At 54.1% G+C, this 17105-nt stretch overlaps 1 protein-coding gene across 3 annotated transcripts in view; it reads left to right on the plus strand.

Moving 5' to 3' along the window:
* The window catches only part of LOC129554953 (maestro heat-like repeat-containing protein family member 2A), a 58171-nt gene that overhangs the window by 9291 nt on the left and 31775 nt on the right, over window positions 1–17105 (plus strand). For 2 of the 3 annotated variants that reach the window (XM_088844347.1, XM_088844348.1), the window contains 12 exons: window positions 1159–1290; window positions 1500–1662; window positions 2894–2992; window positions 3588–3739; window positions 4227–4370; window positions 5659–5751; window positions 5984–6062; window positions 6185–6298; window positions 10661–10737; window positions 11694–11813; window positions 12088–12198; window positions 15058–15202. In XM_088844347.1, coding sequence (XP_088700473.1) covers window positions 1159–1290; window positions 1500–1662; window positions 2894–2992; window positions 3588–3739; window positions 4227–4370; window positions 5659–5751; window positions 5984–6062; window positions 6185–6298; window positions 10661–10737; window positions 11694–11813; window positions 12088–12198; window positions 15058–15202 — 1429 coding nt within the window. Of the gene's footprint in view, window positions 1–1158; window positions 1291–1499; window positions 1663–2893; window positions 2993–3587; window positions 3740–4226; window positions 4371–5658; window positions 5752–5983; window positions 6063–6184; window positions 6299–10660; window positions 10738–11693; window positions 11814–12087; window positions 12199–15057; window positions 15242–17105 lie in introns of all 3 variants that reach the window. The other variant, XM_088844346.1, reaches the window with a different exon arrangement.

Below are 17105 nucleotides of genomic sequence, written 5' to 3' on the forward strand. Positions count from 1 at the left end.
GACTCTGATGCTGGGAGGGATTGGGTGCAGGAGGTGAAGGGGACGACAGAGAATGAGATGGTTGAATGGCATCACCGACTCGATGGACATGTGTTTGAGTGAACTCGGGGAGTTGGTGATGGACAGGGAGGCCTGGCGTGCTGTGATTCATGGGGTCGCAGAGTTGGACACGACTGAGCGACTCAACTGAACTGAACTGAACTGAGTGGTAAAGAACCTGCCTGCCAATGCAGGAGACATAAGAGACATGGGTTCAATCCCTGGGTTGAGAAGATCCCCTGGAGGAGGGCATGGCAACCCACTCCAGTATTCTTGCCTGGAGAATCCCATGGACAGAGGAGCCTGGTGGGCTATATAGTCCATAGGGTAACAAGAAGTCGGACACGACTGAAGTGACTCAGCACGCACACGGGCACCCATTAGACGACCCCAGCCTGGCTCGTGCTTCAGACGCCAGTGCTAAGTTTGGCCAATTGGCTATAGACCGGAGGTTCCCATGACCCCTCCTCAAGTTTAATGAAAAAGCTCTCTGAACCCATGTTTGATTAAATCACTAGCCATTGGTGATAGATTCAACCTCCAGCCCCACTCTCCTCCTTGGGGGTCCAAGTTGCTGGGACTGAAATTGCCAGTCCTCTAATCAGATGGTGGATTCTCCTGCCAACCATTCCCCATCCTTCAAGTGAAAGGGAAAGTCGCTCAGTCTTGTCTGCCTCTTTGTAACCCCATGGACTACAGTCCACGGAATTCTCCAGGCCAGAATACCAGAGTGGGTAGCCATTCACTTCTCCAGGGGATCCTCCCAGCCCAGGTCTCCCACATGGCAGGGGGATTCTTTACCAGTTGAGCCACAGGGAAGCCCTCCCCATCCTTAGGTGTGGACCAAAAATCATCTCATTAATACATCAGATACATAAAATTTTGTATGGCTTTTTTAATAGATAAAAAAGATATCTTTGTCACTCTCATTACTTAGGAAATTCCAAGGATTTCAGGCTTCTGTGCTTGGGTGAAGACCAAACACGCATCTTATTATAAATCACAATCTCCTAGGTATTAAGGGGAGGGCCAGCAGGAGGGAGACCACGGTGGATCTGCGGGCTTCCAGGCTCCACTGCCTGCTCTCAGACCTCCCCACCCGCCACACTTGTTCCCCAGATTTCCACTCAGCGCAAAATCAACATCTACAACATCCTGCAGGAGATTATCCAGCAGGAGGGAGAGCTGGAGGAGCGCTGCGTCCAGAGGCTGGTGGCCATCGCCTCCAAGGAGATGAGGGACATGCTGGAGGTAGTGGATGTCCTGCCCCCGCCCGCCTGGCCGCCGCCCCAGGGGGCTCTGGTGGGCGAGGCGTGGGAGGCCCGAGGCCCTTGTCCAGTTATCTCAGGAGGACCACAGTAGGCTGAGGGGGCCCGAGGGACCCAGGGAGCCCAGCGGGGCTGGAGCAGGTGAGGGGCAGGAACTGCTGGCGAGGCCACGTGTCCTCCCGTGCCCTGCAGATGGAGGGCTACGTGAGGGCAGAGGTGGCCAGCGACACCCTGGTGGCCCTGTCCCGAAACCACTTCAGCTTGGTCATGTACGAGCTGCAGCACCATCTCAAACCCCTCAACCTCACGGAAGAATTTGTCATCGTCACCCTGGCCAAGCTGGCCAACGGCAATGGTAGGGCTCGTGGGGACTGGGCGCCAGCGTCTGCCCGTCGGGCCACCCCTGTGCCTCTGCCCTGGTCCCTGCCCCACCGCCTCCCACTTCTCCCTCTTCTGGCGGTCCTCCGGCGTTCCTCCGTTTCACTCTCTGTCCCTCTCAGCTGCTGAGCTCCCCTCCCTGCACCTCCCACCCTGTGTCTTTTCTCCTGCCGGCCCTGCCCTCGCACCCCCTCTCTGACCCCGCCCTGATCCCGCCCCTCTCTGGCCCGCCCCTCTCTGGCCCCACCCCTCTCTGGCCCCGCCCCTCTGCCCCTGGCCCCGCTCTGGCCCCGCCCCCGCTCTGGCCCCGCCCCCGCTCTGGCCCCGCCCCTCTGCCCCTGTCCCTCTCTGGCCCGCCCGTCTGGCCCGCCCCTCCGGCACCGCCCACTCTCTGGCCCCGCCCCTCTGGCCCGCCCCCTCTGGCACCGCCCCCTATGCCCCCCCGTTCTGCCCCTCCCCTGCCCCTCCCCCTATGGCCCCGCCCTCTGGCCCCGCCCCTCTCTGCCCCCGCCCCCTCTATGGCCCGCCCCTCTATGGCCCGCGCCTCTGCCCCGCCCCCTCTCTGGCACCGCCCCTCTGGCACCGCCCCTCTGGCACCGCCCACTCTCTGCCACGCCCCTCTGGCCCCGCCCCCTCTCTGGCCCAGCTCTCTCCCTTGCTCCCTCCCTCTGCCCCTACTCAGTCCGCGAACCCCGCTGAGCGTCTGCTCCAAGCAGGCCTTGCGGTGGGCAGTGGGCACTGGAAACCAGGACACGAGAAAACGGAGGGTCACAATGCGAGCGGGCACGCGGCTGTCCTCGTAACCGCCGTCTCACTCAGTCTCTGGGTCGTCATTCTAGAATGTTTAGGAGACAACAAAGGAGTGGCGGCTTGGGAGGCCCACCGCCTGCCTCCTCTCTGTTCCTGCGGCTCCAGGAAGAGCAGGGCTCCTCCTTCTTTTCCTCCGCCCCTCCCCTCCCCCCTCGCCCCTCATCTCCCCTCCTCAGTCTCCGTCTCCCCATCCAGCCTCCCCCCTTCTTCCCCACTCCCGCTTCCCCCAGCTCACACTTCTTACTTTCCCTGCCTCCTCCCCTCTCCTGTGGCCCAACCCATGCAAAGGGGTTCGTTCCCTGGCCTTGTTCTGGGCACTGGAGGTGTGGGCAGTGGTGGTGTCCTCTCCACTGACCCTCCTCCTCCGACTCCCTGAGACCTCTGCCCACACCTCGCAGTGTTTGAATTCATGCCATACATGGGCATCACCCTGGCCACCATGTTCACCATGCTGAGGCTTGCCAATGAAGCCAAGATGCGCCAGGTGATCTGTGGTGGTAAGTGTCCCACCTGGGCCTGCACGTCTGGCCCGATCAGGGTGCCAAAGGGAGGAGGTGGGTAGACAGGTAGAGACGAAAGGGCAGTGGGAATCGCAGGAGAGGGAGACCAGGGAAATGGTCCCAGCTTGGGCTTGACTTGGATCATTTATATCTGATCACCTTGCCCCAGGTTTTCATTATGTCATGTTTTTGTGAGCCCAAATCCCCAGTACCTGAGAAAAGTAGGACGAAACGTGTTTGCCCCTCTTTGCTTTGGAGTCCCCAGGATCTGAGTGAAAAAGTCTTCTTCCAGGTCTCACCCTTGACCTTGCCACATGAACCTCAAGGCTGGGGCCCAGTCACACCTGTGTGCTCCACCCCTTGGGGGAGTCTTTCACCCTCAGACAGGGAGGGGCTTCGTGCAGGACAAAACTTAGGTGGGAGGGACTTTGGAAAGGCAGACAGAGACGCAGATTTTTCTAGCAGCATCTTTGGCCGTCTCAGTAACCTGCTGGTTATGGAAGTGTGAGGGCTTCTCCTGAGGAGGCAGCCCTGGAAGGCTTTATTCTGCGTCCTGCCCCGCGGGGCTCACTGCACGTCCCCCCGGTGGCAGCCATGGAGACCTTCTGCGAGACGGTGCAGTTTTACCTGAGGCATCTGGAGGACAGCGTGTACCCCGTGATGACCGAGGACCAGTTTGCAGTGAGGCTCTTCCCCATGTATCGCTACTTCGTGACGGTGTGGCTGCGGAGCAGCGACCCAGAGGTGAGACAGGCCCTGCTGGGTGGGGCTGGGAGCCCGTGGCGCTCGGGTCATCGCTCTCCAGCCTGTGCAGCTGGCGGAGCTGAGACACCATGGGGTCCAAGGAGGTGGAGACCTGATCAATGGCAGAGCCATGGGGTCCCTGGAGCGGCCTTGATAAAGGCCCCTGGAGTTTCTGGACCAGGGTCCCTGTTACACGTGTGCTGGGCGCTCTCCCAGCGGTTCACTTGTGGGAGCCACTTCCACACCAACTCTGGACCATAGGACTGTTTTACAAATGAGGGAATGGAGACAGAGGTTGAGTACCTGTCCAAGGTCACCTGAGTGACAGAGCCAGGACTTGGGGGACAGGCTTCGCACCTGGGGGGGCCCGGGGGAGGCCTGGACCCTACTCCAAGGTCCCCTCTGTTACCTGTCCTTGATTCCGAGTGTGGGGCCAATGTCACGGGGGTCCTGGCTGCAGGGTCTAGAGACCCGGCTCCTGCGTTAGGTGAAGCTGGGGGTCATCAAGTCCCTGAAGCCCATGCTGAACCTCCTCCTGCCCAATGATGACCTGCGGGAGCAGGTGTACGACTACATCCCCCTGTTGCTGGCGGAGTACCAGGGCAGCCTGGAGGCGCTCTTCATCACGCAGGTGAGGGGCCTGGGCTGGGGGCTCAGGGCATTTAGGGCTCCTGAGTGTCCTGTGGGGTGTCGTCAGGGTGGGAGATGGAGCCACGGGACCTGGCACTTCTCCGATTTCCGAGAAATAGATGCTGCTGTTCCACTTATGTTAGTCACTCAGCCATGTCTGACTCTTTGCAACCCCATGGACTGTATCCTACCAGGATTCTCTGTCCATGGGATTTCCCAGGCAAGAATACCGGAGTGGGTTGCCTGTTCCTTCTCAAGGGGATCTTCCCGTCCCAGAAATCAAAGCCAGGTCTCCCATGTTGCAGGCAGATTCTTTACTGTCTGAGCCACCAGGGAAGCCAGGCAGAAAGAATGATACCTCAAAGGGTTCTGGGGCCCACAGTGAGGTCACAACTTTCATATCGGTTTCCTAAAGCTGTTGTAACGAAGAACCAGGAGGCAGGTGGCTTAAAACAACAGAAATGTGTTCTGTCATGGTCCTGGAGGCCGGCACACTGAAATCAAGGTGTTGGCAGGCTGTGCTCCTGCAGGCTCTAGGGGAGAATCTTGCCCTTCCAGCTTCTGGTGGCCCAGGCACTGCGTCGCTGCAGTGTCCCCCTGTGTGGTCACACGGCTGTCTCGGTCTCTCTCTGTCTCTCTGTGTCTTCTCCTCTCGTAAGGACAGCGGTGCTTGGATCTAAGGTATCGTCAGGGTGATCTCATCTCGAGAGCCGTAGCTAATTATGTCTGCAAAGACCCCATTTCCAAGTGAGCTCGCATTCTGAGGTTCTGGGTGGACATGAATTCTGGGGGGGAACACCATGCAACCTCTTACCAGCCTTGAACGTGTGTGAGATGGAGTCTTTGCAAGATTCTGAGCCGAGCTGTGACCTGGGCTGGTGTGTATTGTGAAGAGGGTCACTCATTTACAGACATGGCGAGCCCCTTTGCCTGGTGAGAGCTGGGAACAGAAATGAACGTGCCGGATTTGGGGAGCCACGTGCAGATCTTCTGTCTGAAAGGTGGACTGCACGTCCCAGTGATGAGAGAGAGCGGGGAAGAAGGCCTCGAACGCCACGCTCGGTGGCCCTGGTGCAGCCCTGCCGAGCTGCAGTGTCCACCGCAATCCTCAGAGGCGGCTGGAAACAGTGGGACTCAGAGGTCTGGGCGGAGCTTGAGAGGTGGCCTCTTTGCCCCACTCCCAGGGGATACTGATACCTCCAGAGGAGGGAGAACGTCAGGGAGCAAAGGTCTGGCGTGTGACCTGAGTCGGTCAAAGGTCACCTGCCACCGTTTCCTGCCCGCGGCAGGTCTTGAGACAGATCCTGGAGATGTCCGTCATCACCAACAGCCCCGTCCCACAGATGCAGCTGCACACCATCTTCACGGAGCTGCACGTCCAGGTGAGCCCCAGGGCTGCGCGGGGCGGGGCCTTCTCTGGGGTCCGGGCGGGGGAGGCACGCTGGGGGCGGGTGGTGTGCCGACCAGGGCTCCGGGTGGCAGGGTGGCGGTGGGGCCCCTGTCCCGATGCCACAGGCCTCCTGCCTCCTGCCGGGGACGAGGCACAGGTGGGGCCCCTGCTCGCGTGCCCCCCTGTGGGGCTGACCTCTCCACCCCCTGCCCGCCCCGCCCCAGGTGTGCTCCAAGGCCCCCGCCCAGCAGCAGTACAGCAGCCAGAACCTGACGGAGATCGTGCACTGCTTCATAGCCCTTGGTGAGGCGCCCCCGGGAGCCCTTGGGAGTGCCGGCCCCCTATGAGTGCAGGGCCCCGGGGCTGCCTTGTCCCGCTGCTGCTCTTGACTAAAGCCGTCCTTCCCCCCCCCCAACCCCCTGCAGCCCGCTCCTACCCCAAGGAGCTGATGAAGTTCTTCCTCAGCCAGATGGAGATGAGCAAGGAGGCCGTCCGCGTGGGGACCCTGGCCCTGATCAGGGCAGTGGTGAGCGCAGATGGTGAGCATTCACCCCACAGGAAGACTGGGCGGGAGCTAGGGTGGCAGGTGTCACCCATATCTGGCCTTTTTTTTTTCTTAAATTTTTGGCCGCACCCTGCAGCGGCGTGTGGGATCCTAGTACCTTGACCAGGGATCGAACCCTTGCCCCCTGCGTTGGAAGCACGAACTCTTAAGCACTGGACTTTCAGGGAAGTCCCTGGACTATTTCCTCTCTTATAGACCCTGCTGAATGGGCCACGGAGTCAGGGATCTCTGTAGCTTCATGTTTCCTATTCTTGAACCTAAACTGGCCTTATGTCCCACCCTCCACACCCTCTCCTTCAATCCTGAATCCCAGCTTCTACCTGAACCTGAATTTCAAACCATTTGCCCAAATCCTAGTATAACTCCCAAAGCTAAACGAAAGGCCGAAAATAAAGCCTAGATACACAGTATAGATGTAGCCCTAAAGCCCCATTGACCCAGTGCCAAAGCTTAGACTGAAACCCTGCTTCCAAATCCCTAAGCCCAAACCCTAAACCTGGCCTTGCTATCCACAGGGAATCACTGTTCCCAAGAGCACCAGCTCAGCGCATCCGCTTGAATTAGAACAAGGTGCCCTCTACTGGCAGCATTTGGTTTTGCGTGATTTGAGAAGCACACGTGCTGTGCTCAGTTGCTTCAGTCATGTCCCATTGTTTGCCAGCCCATGGACTGTAGCCCGCCAGGCTCGTCTGTCCATGGGATTCTCCAGGCAAGAATACTGGAGTGGGTTGCCATTTCCTCCTCCAGGGGATCTTCCTGACCCAGGGATCAAATCCACATCTCTTATGTCTCCTGCATTGTCAGGCAAGTTCTTTTCCACTAACGCCACCTGGGAAGCCCTGAGAAGTGCATGGTCGGCTTCAGTTCAGCCCTTCAGCTGCATATCTTTGTACAGTACACAAACTGAGCAACTGTATGTGAAAGACCTCCTGACAGTAAACCCGTCTCTTACAGAAATGCAAATTTAAGCAACAGTGAAAGTGAAAGTTTCTCAGTCGTGTCTGACTCTTTGTGACCCCACGAATGATACAGTCCATGGAATTCTCCAGGCCCAAATACTGGAGTGCCACAGTGAGACCCCTTTTTACCTATCTGATGGGCAGAAATGAGAATGACTAGAGTTGGTCTCCCCATTTTTCTGCGGAAGGGCAGATAGCGAAAATGTTTTCAGCTTTGCAGACCACACAGTCTCTGACAATTATGCAAATTTGCCATTGTAGAGCAGAAGCAGTTATAACTTCAGAGCGTGGCTGTGTTCCAAGAAAGCTGTATCTACAAACACAGACTTTGGGCTGGAATTAGACTTAGGCCTAGACTTTGCTAGTCCCTGGTCTAGAATACAAGAAACAAGCTGCTGATACTTCCTTGTCTGGGGTGTAAACTGATAAACCATTCTGGATGCTCACTTGGATAGGGCCCAAAATCTAACATTTTATCAGCTGTCTGAAGGAATTAATTGCCCAAAGGCAGTTGGATAAAGATGTTCATTATAACACTGTGCATAGAAGCAAAACATTAAAAACAATCTACATGGTTTTCTACAAGAAATTTGTGGAATTAATGATACTATAGCCTTATATGGGCTTCTTAGGTGGCACTAGTGGTAAAGAACCCACCTGCTAATGCAGGAGACATAAGAGACGCAAATTCAGTCCCTGGGTTGGTAAGGTTCCCTGAAGGAGGGCATGGCAACCCACTCCACTATTCTTGCCTGGAGAATCCCCATGGACAGATAAGCCTGGAGGGCTGCAGTCCATTGGGTTACAGAGAGTTGGAAATGACTGACGCAACTTCACATATAGGCACGCATAGCCACATAGGGAGTATTATACCATCTTTTTCATGGAAAAGCCGCTCTTTGTATATTAAGTATAGAAGCACAGCGTGAGACAGTTATATATAGCATGACCTCGGTTCAGTTCAGTTCCGTTCAGTCGCTCAGTCATGTCCAACTCTTTGCGACCCCATGAACTGCAGCTCGCCAGGCCTCCCTGTCCATTACCAACTCCCGGAGTTTACTCAAACTCATGTCCGTTGAGTCGGTGATGCCATCCAACCATCTCATCCTCTGTCATCCCCTTCTCCTCCTGCCCTCAATCTTTCCCAGCATCAGGGTCTTTTCAAATGAGTCAGCTCTTTGAATCAGGTGGGCAAAGTATTGGAATTTCAGCTTCAACATCAGTCCTTCCAATGAACACCCAGGACTGATCTCCTTTAGGATGGACTGGTTGGATCTCCTTGCAGTCCAAGGGGCTCTCAAGAGTCTTCTCCAACATCACAGTTGGAGAAGCATCAAAAGCATCAGTTCTTCAGCGCTCAGCTTTCTTTATAGTCCAACTCTCATATCCATACATGACTACTGGAAAAACCATAGCCTTCGCTAGACGGAACTTTGTTCATAAAGTAATGTCTCTGCTTTTTAATATGCTGTCTAGGTTGGTAATAACTTCCCTTCCAAGGAGTAAGCATCTTTTAATTTCATCTGCAGTGATTTTGGAGCCCCCCCCAAAAAAGTCAACCACTGTTTCCCCATCTATTTGCCATGAAGTGTTGGGACCGGATGCCATGATCTTAGTTTTCTGAATGTAGAGCTTTAAGCCAACTTTTTCACTGTCCTTTTTCACTTTCATCAAGAGGCTCTGTAGTTCTTCACTTTCTGCCATAAAGGTGGTGTCATCTGCATATCAGGTTATTGATATTTCTCCCGGCAATCTTCATTCCAGCTTGTGCTTCTTCCAGCCCAGTGTTCCTTATGATGTACTTTGCATATAAGTTAAATAAGCAGGGTGACAACATATAGCATTAATGTACTCCTTTTCCTGTTTGGAACCAGTCTGTTGTTCCATGTCAAATTATAACTGTTGCTTCCTGACCTGCATACAGGTTTCTCAAGAGGCAGGTCAGGTGGTCTGGTATTCCCATCTCTTTCAGAATTTTCCACAATTTATTGTGATGCAGTCAAAGGCTTTGGCATGGACAATAAAGCAGAAATAGATGTTTTTCTGAAAGTCTCTTGCTTTTTCCATGATCCTGCGGATGTTGGCAATTTGATCTCTGGTTCCTCTGCCTTTTCTAAAACCAGCTTGAACATCTGGAAGTTCACGGTTCACGTATTGCTGATGCCTGACTTGGAGAATTTTGAGCATGACTTTACTAGCGTGTGAGATGAGTGCAATTGTACAGTATTTTGAGCATTCTTTGGCATTGCCTTTCTTTGGGATTGGAATGAAAACTGACCTTTTCCAGTCCTATGGCCGCTGCTGAGTTTTCCAAATTTGCTGACATATTGAGTGCAGCACTTTTACAGCATCATCTTTCCGGATTTGAAATAGCTCAACTGGAATTGCATCACCTCCACCTCCACGACCTCAGTTATGTGAAAGAAATCTAGGTTCTCATTTATGCATAAATGAGTTTAGAAGGATACACCTAAACTGTGAGGACTGGTTGTCTTTTAACTTCTCAGTGAACACAGACTATTTTTATAATCAGAAAGCAAGTTTTCCATTTTAGGGATGAAAAGCTCTTCAGTGTGACATCGTCCCTTGGTGCCTGAATTCCCACCGTCTTCCCCCCCCCACCTCATTTCCTCCCATTACTCTTCCTGCAGTGACATCTAGTGACAGCTAGACTTGCGTGTAGCAACACCCTGAGTGCCTGACTGTGGTTCTGTCCACGCCAACCTCTTGAGAGCCTGCTCCAGGCCCTTTCTCACCTCCCTAAGCTTCACCATCAGCCCCCCGTCCCGCACACACACAGCACTCTTGCACACCGGGCCCCGTGTGTGTCAGCTCGTGTCGCTGCTCACAGAGGCTTGATGAGGGACGCGCTCTCGGTGTCCGCCGCTTACAGGGGAGGAAGCTGAGGCTCAGAGGGGCTGAGTAAGCCCCCCGAGGTCACACAGCTGGGCCGCCGTGGCGCCAGAGCCTGAGCACAGCAGCCTGGCCCCAGAGCCCCGCCCGCTGCCACCGGGCGCTGTGGTCTCTGCGTGTCCACTCTGTATCTGGCCCTGTGTGTCCCGCTGAGGGAACCACCGAGCTCTCAGGGGGAGACCCTGCCCTCAAGGAGAGTCCACGCGAGGCAGAGGCCAAGGGAGCGAGGCATAGAGACCAGCCCCTGGGCTGGGGGGGATGGGCACTGAGCACCAGGGGACTTCTGAGGGCAGTGGCCCTGAGCTTGTGGGGTCAGTCAGAGGTTCTCAGGAGGCATGGCATGGATGAGCCCCCAAACCCTGTCTCCCATGGAAGGTGGCAGGTGAAGCCTCACCGCTTCTAGGCATCTCCTCAAAGCCCAGCCCTGAGGCCAGTGGACCTCCAGGCGGGTTTTCCTCTTTCAGAACCCAAAATGAACATGAGGACCATCTATCTGGCCATCCGGGTGGTCAAGAACACACTCTCCGACACCCGGTCCAAGGTAACAGGGTGGGGAGACCCAGAAAGAGGCTGTGTGCTGGGTCTCTGCGGGGCGAGTGGAGGGAAGTCAGGGCGCCTTCTTCCATCAGCTGCAGCCTGCTTGCCCACCCATCCCCTCCAGCTCTGTGCGTGGAGATGGGCTGCCTTCTCAAGGAAGGCCCTTTGATGGAAAACCTACCTTTCCAGCCAGTCCTGAGTGGGGCTGGAGAAGAATAAGGCTCCTCAAAGCTGTGGCCCTTCTACCAAGACCCTCCCTGTCACCAAGAACTTGGACTTTTCCTGTAAAGGGGCTCTGACACCACCCTGGACAGAGGAGAGGCCAAACACACCCAGCATCAGCCCCACCTGCTTGGCTAGCTAGGTGCTTTGTAAGGTCATTACCACATTTCAGAAAAGCAACTCTGCAAATAAAGGTTAAAACCCACCATCTTGGCCACTGCAGCCTCGGCCCCCTGGAGAATAGCTTGGCTTCTGGACACGGCCCCTGCAGCTGACCCCTCATGTCCTGGGGGTGCAGTTCAGGACGGTGAGGGTCTGCACAAACCAGGGAGGGAACGGGGCACTCGGTCATGAGCCTCAGGTAGAGCTGTGTTCAATACCTGGAGGATGTCAGGGGTAGAGGGAATAGGCTTGTTCTATGTTGTCCCCACGTATGAGCCCTGGGGCACCTGGGAGAAGAGTCAGGTGCTTCTCACCAGGGCTTCCTGAGGATGGAGCAACCCTACTGAGAGAGCAGTGTGCTCATGTCTCTGAAGGGCTTACATGAGGCTCCTGGGTAGACCTGCTGCTGAGCGGGGTCCACTGGGTGAGGCAGGTGGTGGTGGACAGAGTGGGCAGGTAACCCCAGAGACCCCTCCAGACCACAGCAGCCTCAAATCCCAGCTGTCTTGCGTCGTGGGATTGGGTGCAGGAGGCGGAACCTCTAGCGCCTAGCATGTCTGTGCTTTGTCTTCTCAGGTGAGGATGGCCATCCTCCGCATCATTGGGCAGCTGGCCCTGTCCGGCTTCCAGGACAGGATCAAAGGTTGGGGCCTGAAGTACGTGTCTGTGCAGCTGACCTTGTCCACCTACAAACTGGTGAGTGATGGTGGAGCAGCTGGGCTTTGGAAATGGTTTCCACCGCATTGAGGAAAGAGCACTGCTCGATGAGCCTGCACGCGTGTACAAGCACAGAGACACACACAGTAAGCTGCCAGGGGTCTAGAAAATAGTAAAATGTGTGCACAGCTCTGGGCATATGGGAGACTCAGTATCTGGATGTCAAGCCTCTTGCGGGAGATGAAACCACAGCTGAGTCCATGGCAAGCCCCTGCCGGTTCACAAGCAGGCACTCCTTGGTTCTGTCTTCCAGACCAACCGCAGGGACAACTTTTATCAGAGGGACCTAGAGGAGAAGATGGTCCACAAGGTCACCATGGACACCGTGAGGATCATAACCTCTTCTGTCAGTGGGATGACCAATGTGAGTTGGCCCACCGGGCTGGCACACTGGGGCTGATGGCTCATGTCTGTGCTGTGCTAGGCTGTGAGGGGACGAGAGCACAGGCCCAGAATTCTGCACTGTGGCTTCTCCCATTCCCACTACCTGGGAGGATGGGGGGCCCCAGATCTTCCAATTACCTGAGCTTGTTTTTCAAGATTCAGTTCCTTGGTGGGACCGTATTACCTTCACCAGGGCAGTGCTTGGCACACAGTAGGCCTAATACATTTCACTTGACTTATTGCTTGAAATGCATCAATTACCTTAAAGCCCCTTAGCCCGGGGGGCAGGGGGGAGGGGTGTGTGTGTGTGTGCGCGCGCGTGCACATATATTCAGTTGCTCAGTTATGTCTGATTGATTGCGGCCCCATGGACTGTGGCCCACCGGTCTCCTCTGCCCATAGAGTTTTCCAGACAAGAATACTGGAGTGGGGTGCCATTTCCTACTCCAGAAGATCTTCCTGACCCAAAGATTAAGCCTGTGTCTTCTGCGTTGGCAGTCAGATTCTTCACCACTAGGGCCACTTGGGAAGCCCATGTGCATGCGTGCATGTGTGTATATGTGTGAGTGTGCAAATAAATGATTCTAGGGATTATATTTCACAAACATTCGTGGGTTCCAACCATGTGTAAATCATCAGGGCACACACAGGAAGGCTCAGCATGATTCCCAAGTTGTTCCCAGGCTTTAGGAGAAACAAATGTGTCAATTTTTAATTGCATTATAATGTGACATAGCAGTAAGATAGGAAAAGTTTACCATGACTGCATATGGAGGGAATCATTGTCTATTAATTGAGTCCATGGGCCAGAGGCTCCCCATCCAGTGGCAACTTCTCTTAATTACAGAAATAATCCTTATAGTAATAATGATAATAATGGTTACAAGTCCTTGACCACACGTGGCAGGTACTGTACTAGATGTGTAATATCTAGTATCTTACTCAATTTTCCCAACCACCCTGTGAGGTAAGGTCTGTTGTTGTTATTACCTAGCCTTTATAAATGAGGAAACTGAGGCTCAGGGGGACCCATTAATTTGCTCAAGGATTCTAAGCTGGTAAAGAGGGGAGCCAGGATAAAAATGCTCTTTCCTGTTCATTATGCTGCGTCCCTGGGTGAACCCAGTAGCCAGGGATTCTAGTCCTGATGGCTAGAACACATCAAGCAAATTCACTTGTTAGTAGCACAGGAGCTCACCCCAAACTCCTTGAGGTAGGAGTGGGGCTAAAGGGAATCAGGGTCACTGGGGCTGTTGAGTGATCATCTGGTGAGATGGGAGATGGCAGGGTGAAGTTGGAAGGCTAGAGTCATGGCTCTAAGAATCTGTAGATAAATAGAACCAATAGGAGATGTGTGTGTGTGTATTTCAAAAATATCAATAAACTCAGATATGCAGATGACACCACCCTTATGGCAGAAAGCATAGAGGAACTAAAGAGCCTCTTGATGAAGGTGCAAGAAGAGAGTGAAAAGGCTGACTTAAAACGGAACATTTAGAAAATGAAGATCATGGCATCCGGTCCCATCACTTCACAGCAAGTATATGGGGAAACAATGGACACAGTGACAGACTATTTTCTTGGGCTCCAAAATTGCTACAGATGGTGACTGCAGCCATGAAATTAAAAAATTCTTGCTCCTTGGAAGAAATGCTATGACAGACCTAGACAGCATATTAAAAAGCTGAGACATTCCTTTGCAGACAAAGATCTGTATAGTCAAAGCTATGATTTTTCCAGGAGTCGTGTACAGATGAGATCCGTTCCGTTCCATCGCTCAGTCGTGTCCAACTCTTTGCGACCCCGTGGACTGTAACCTACCAGGCTTCTCCGTCCATGGGATTCTCCAGGCAAGAATACTGGAGTGGGTTACCGTTTCCTTCTCCAGGGGATCTTCCCGACCCAGGGATCGAACCCGGGTCTCCCGCATTGGAGGCAGACGCTTTAACCTCTGAGCCACCATAGTTGGACCATAAAAAGGGGTAATGCTAAAGAACTGATGCTTTAGAATTGTGGTGTTGGAGAAGATTCTTGAGAGTCCCTTGGACAGCAAGAAGTTCAAAACATTCAATGCAAAAGGAAATCAACTCTGAATATTCATTGGAAGGACTGATGGTGAAGTTGAAGCTCCAATACTTTGGCCACCTGATGGGAAGAGCCGACTCGTTGGAAAAGACCCTGATGCTGGGAAAGATTGAAGGTGGGAGGAGAAGGGGACGACAGAGGATGAGATGGCTGGATGGCATCACTGACTCAATGGACATGAGTTTGAGCAAACTCCCGGAGTTGCTAAAGGACAGGGAGGCCTGGCATGCTGCAGTCCATGGGGTCACAAAGAGTCCGACTTGACTGAGCAACTGAACAACAACATATATATTGTGCAGCTGTGAAGGCTGGCAAGTCTGAAATTTAGGGGGTAGGCTGGCAGACTGAAGACTCATGCAGTAGCTGAGGCTGCAACCTTGAGGCAAGCTCTCTTCTTCCTCAGGGAAACCTGTTTTTTGCCCTCAACTGACTTGATGAAGTCCACCCACATTATCCAGAGTAACCTATACGGATTATGGACTTTCATCAGATTGCATCAAGATACTTTCACTGCCACACCTAGATTAGTGCTTGATTGAATAACTGTGTGCATTCACTCGCCAATTGACACATAGAAACTGATCATCACAGTTGGCAAGCACGGCTAGGTTATCTGCCCAGTGTGCCTCTCTAGGGGATTGGGGGTTAGAGGGCGGGCTGGTCAAAGAGGATATGCTGGATGCGGGGTTGGAGTGAGGCCAGCAGGCACAGCATCGCAGGCTGATCCCAGCTCCCCCTTCCTGCCCCACCCCAGGAATTTTGGGTGAGGCTCCTGTGCTACATCATGGAGACGGACTACACGGAGGCCTTGACCCCCATCTGCGTCAGCCTCACCAACCTGGCCGAACGCCAGCTGCATGCCAAGGACGAGGAGGCCAACGCAGGCAAGAGCAGGCACGGTGGGCAGCGCCCCTGCGCCAGCTGGAGGGACTGGGCAGGTGGGCCACCCCATGCCTCGGACCATTCCCCTGTCTCCAGGAAGCAGCCCGGAGCCCAGAGAGCCAGGCCTTGCCAAAGAGGCCGCCCTTGCTGAAATCTGAGAAGGTTAAAATCGTACACTCTTCTCTCGCAGCCCACTCCTCTCATCCCCACCTCCCCCCGACCCTGGCCCAGACCCCAGGGCAGGGGTCCTGGCTCAGGCTTCTCCCAAGTGTGAGCTCTCTGGCCCCTGTGAGCCCCCTGGAAGGGCTGTATATCCCATCCGAGTCCTCAGGAACCACCCCCAGTAGGCCCTCCCACCCACCCCTGATGACGCACTTGTTAGCACCAGACTCTAAAAAGGACTAGACTGACCTACGTACAGGGGACGGTGCCATCCAAGGGGGCTGCTCTCATGGTCCTGGGGCTTTGAGGATGGGTGTGGCCGGTGACAGGAGGTAGCTGTGAGCCTCAGAGGACCCAGCAATGGTGAAGGGCAGAGCCAGCTCTGAGCATCCGGCTAGACCACCCCCTGGTCTGATTCCTGCCCCAACCCTGAGTCTGGGGCTGGCTCCCTCCTGGGTGCCGCCCTTCCCTGCAGCTTCTCAACAGGCCTGCCCCTCCCTTTCCCACTGGTCCAAATGCTGTGAGTTCCCTACTCCTGGCCTCACAGCCTCCCAAAGCCTGCAGAGGGAGGAGAGGGGAGGGGGCGGGTGTCTAGTTACTGTTGGCTCAAGGAGGCCGAGATTAACAGTAGGAGAGAAGCACTTTCAAGGCACTCATGGCCAGCCTGGTGTGCACTCCCAAGCGGGCACGTCCTGAAAAGAGCACAGTGTATTAACGCATATATATGGAATTTAGAAAGATGGTAACCTGACCTTGTATGCGAGACAGCAAAAGAGACACAGATGTAAAGAACAGACTTCTGGGCTCGGTGGGAGAAGGCAAGGGTGGGATGATGTGAGAGAATAGCACTGACACATGTATATTCAGTTCAGTCAGTTCAGTTCAGTCACTCAGTCGTGTCCGACTCTCTGCGACCCCATGAATCACAGCATGCCAGGCCTCCCTGTCCCTCACCAACTCCCGGAGTTCACTCAAACTCATGTCCATCGAGTCGGTGATGCCATCCAGCCATCTCATCCTCTGTCATCCCCTTCTCCTCCTGGCCCCAATCCCTCCCAGCATCAGAGTCTTTTCCAGTGAGTCAACTCGTCACATGAGGTGGCCAAAGTATTGAAGTTTCAGCTTTAGCATCAGTCCTTTCAATGAACACCCAGGACTGATCTCCGTTAGAATGGACTGGTTGGATCTCCTTGCAGTCCAAGGGACTCTCAAGAGTCTTCTCCAGCACCACAGTTCAAAAGCATCAGTTCTTCGCCGATCAGCTTTCTTCACAGTCGAACTCTCACATCCATACATGACCACAGGAAAAACCATAGCCTTGACTAGACAGAACTTGGTTGGCAAAGTAATGTCTCTGCTTTTTAATATGCTATCTAGGTTGGTCATAACTTTCCTTCCAAGGAGTAAGCATCTTTTAATTTCATGGCTGCAATCAGCATCTGCAGTGATATGTGAAATAGATCGCCAGTCCAGGTTCCATGCATGAGACAGAGCACTCAGGGCCGGTGCACTGGGATGACCCTGAGGGATGGGATGAGGAGGGAGGTGGGAGGGGAGTTCAGGATGGGGAACACATGTCCACCCATGGTTGATTCATGTCAACATATGGCAAAAACCACCACAATATTGTAAAGTGATTAGCCTCCAATTAAAATAAATTAATTAATTGAAAAAATAAAAGCATCTCCTCAGCCCCAGCCTGTAGCACCAGACTCCTTCTTCCCGGGATGGCCAGTTGTAATGATGTTCTTTGTGGAA

This window comes from Moschus berezovskii, chromosome 15 (genome assembly GCF_049115385.1).
Source record: "Moschus berezovskii isolate FMDL1 chromosome 15, NW_MosBer_1.0, whole genome shotgun sequence".
Classification (NCBI taxonomy): domain Eukaryota; kingdom Metazoa; phylum Chordata; class Mammalia; order Artiodactyla; family Moschidae; genus Moschus; species Moschus berezovskii.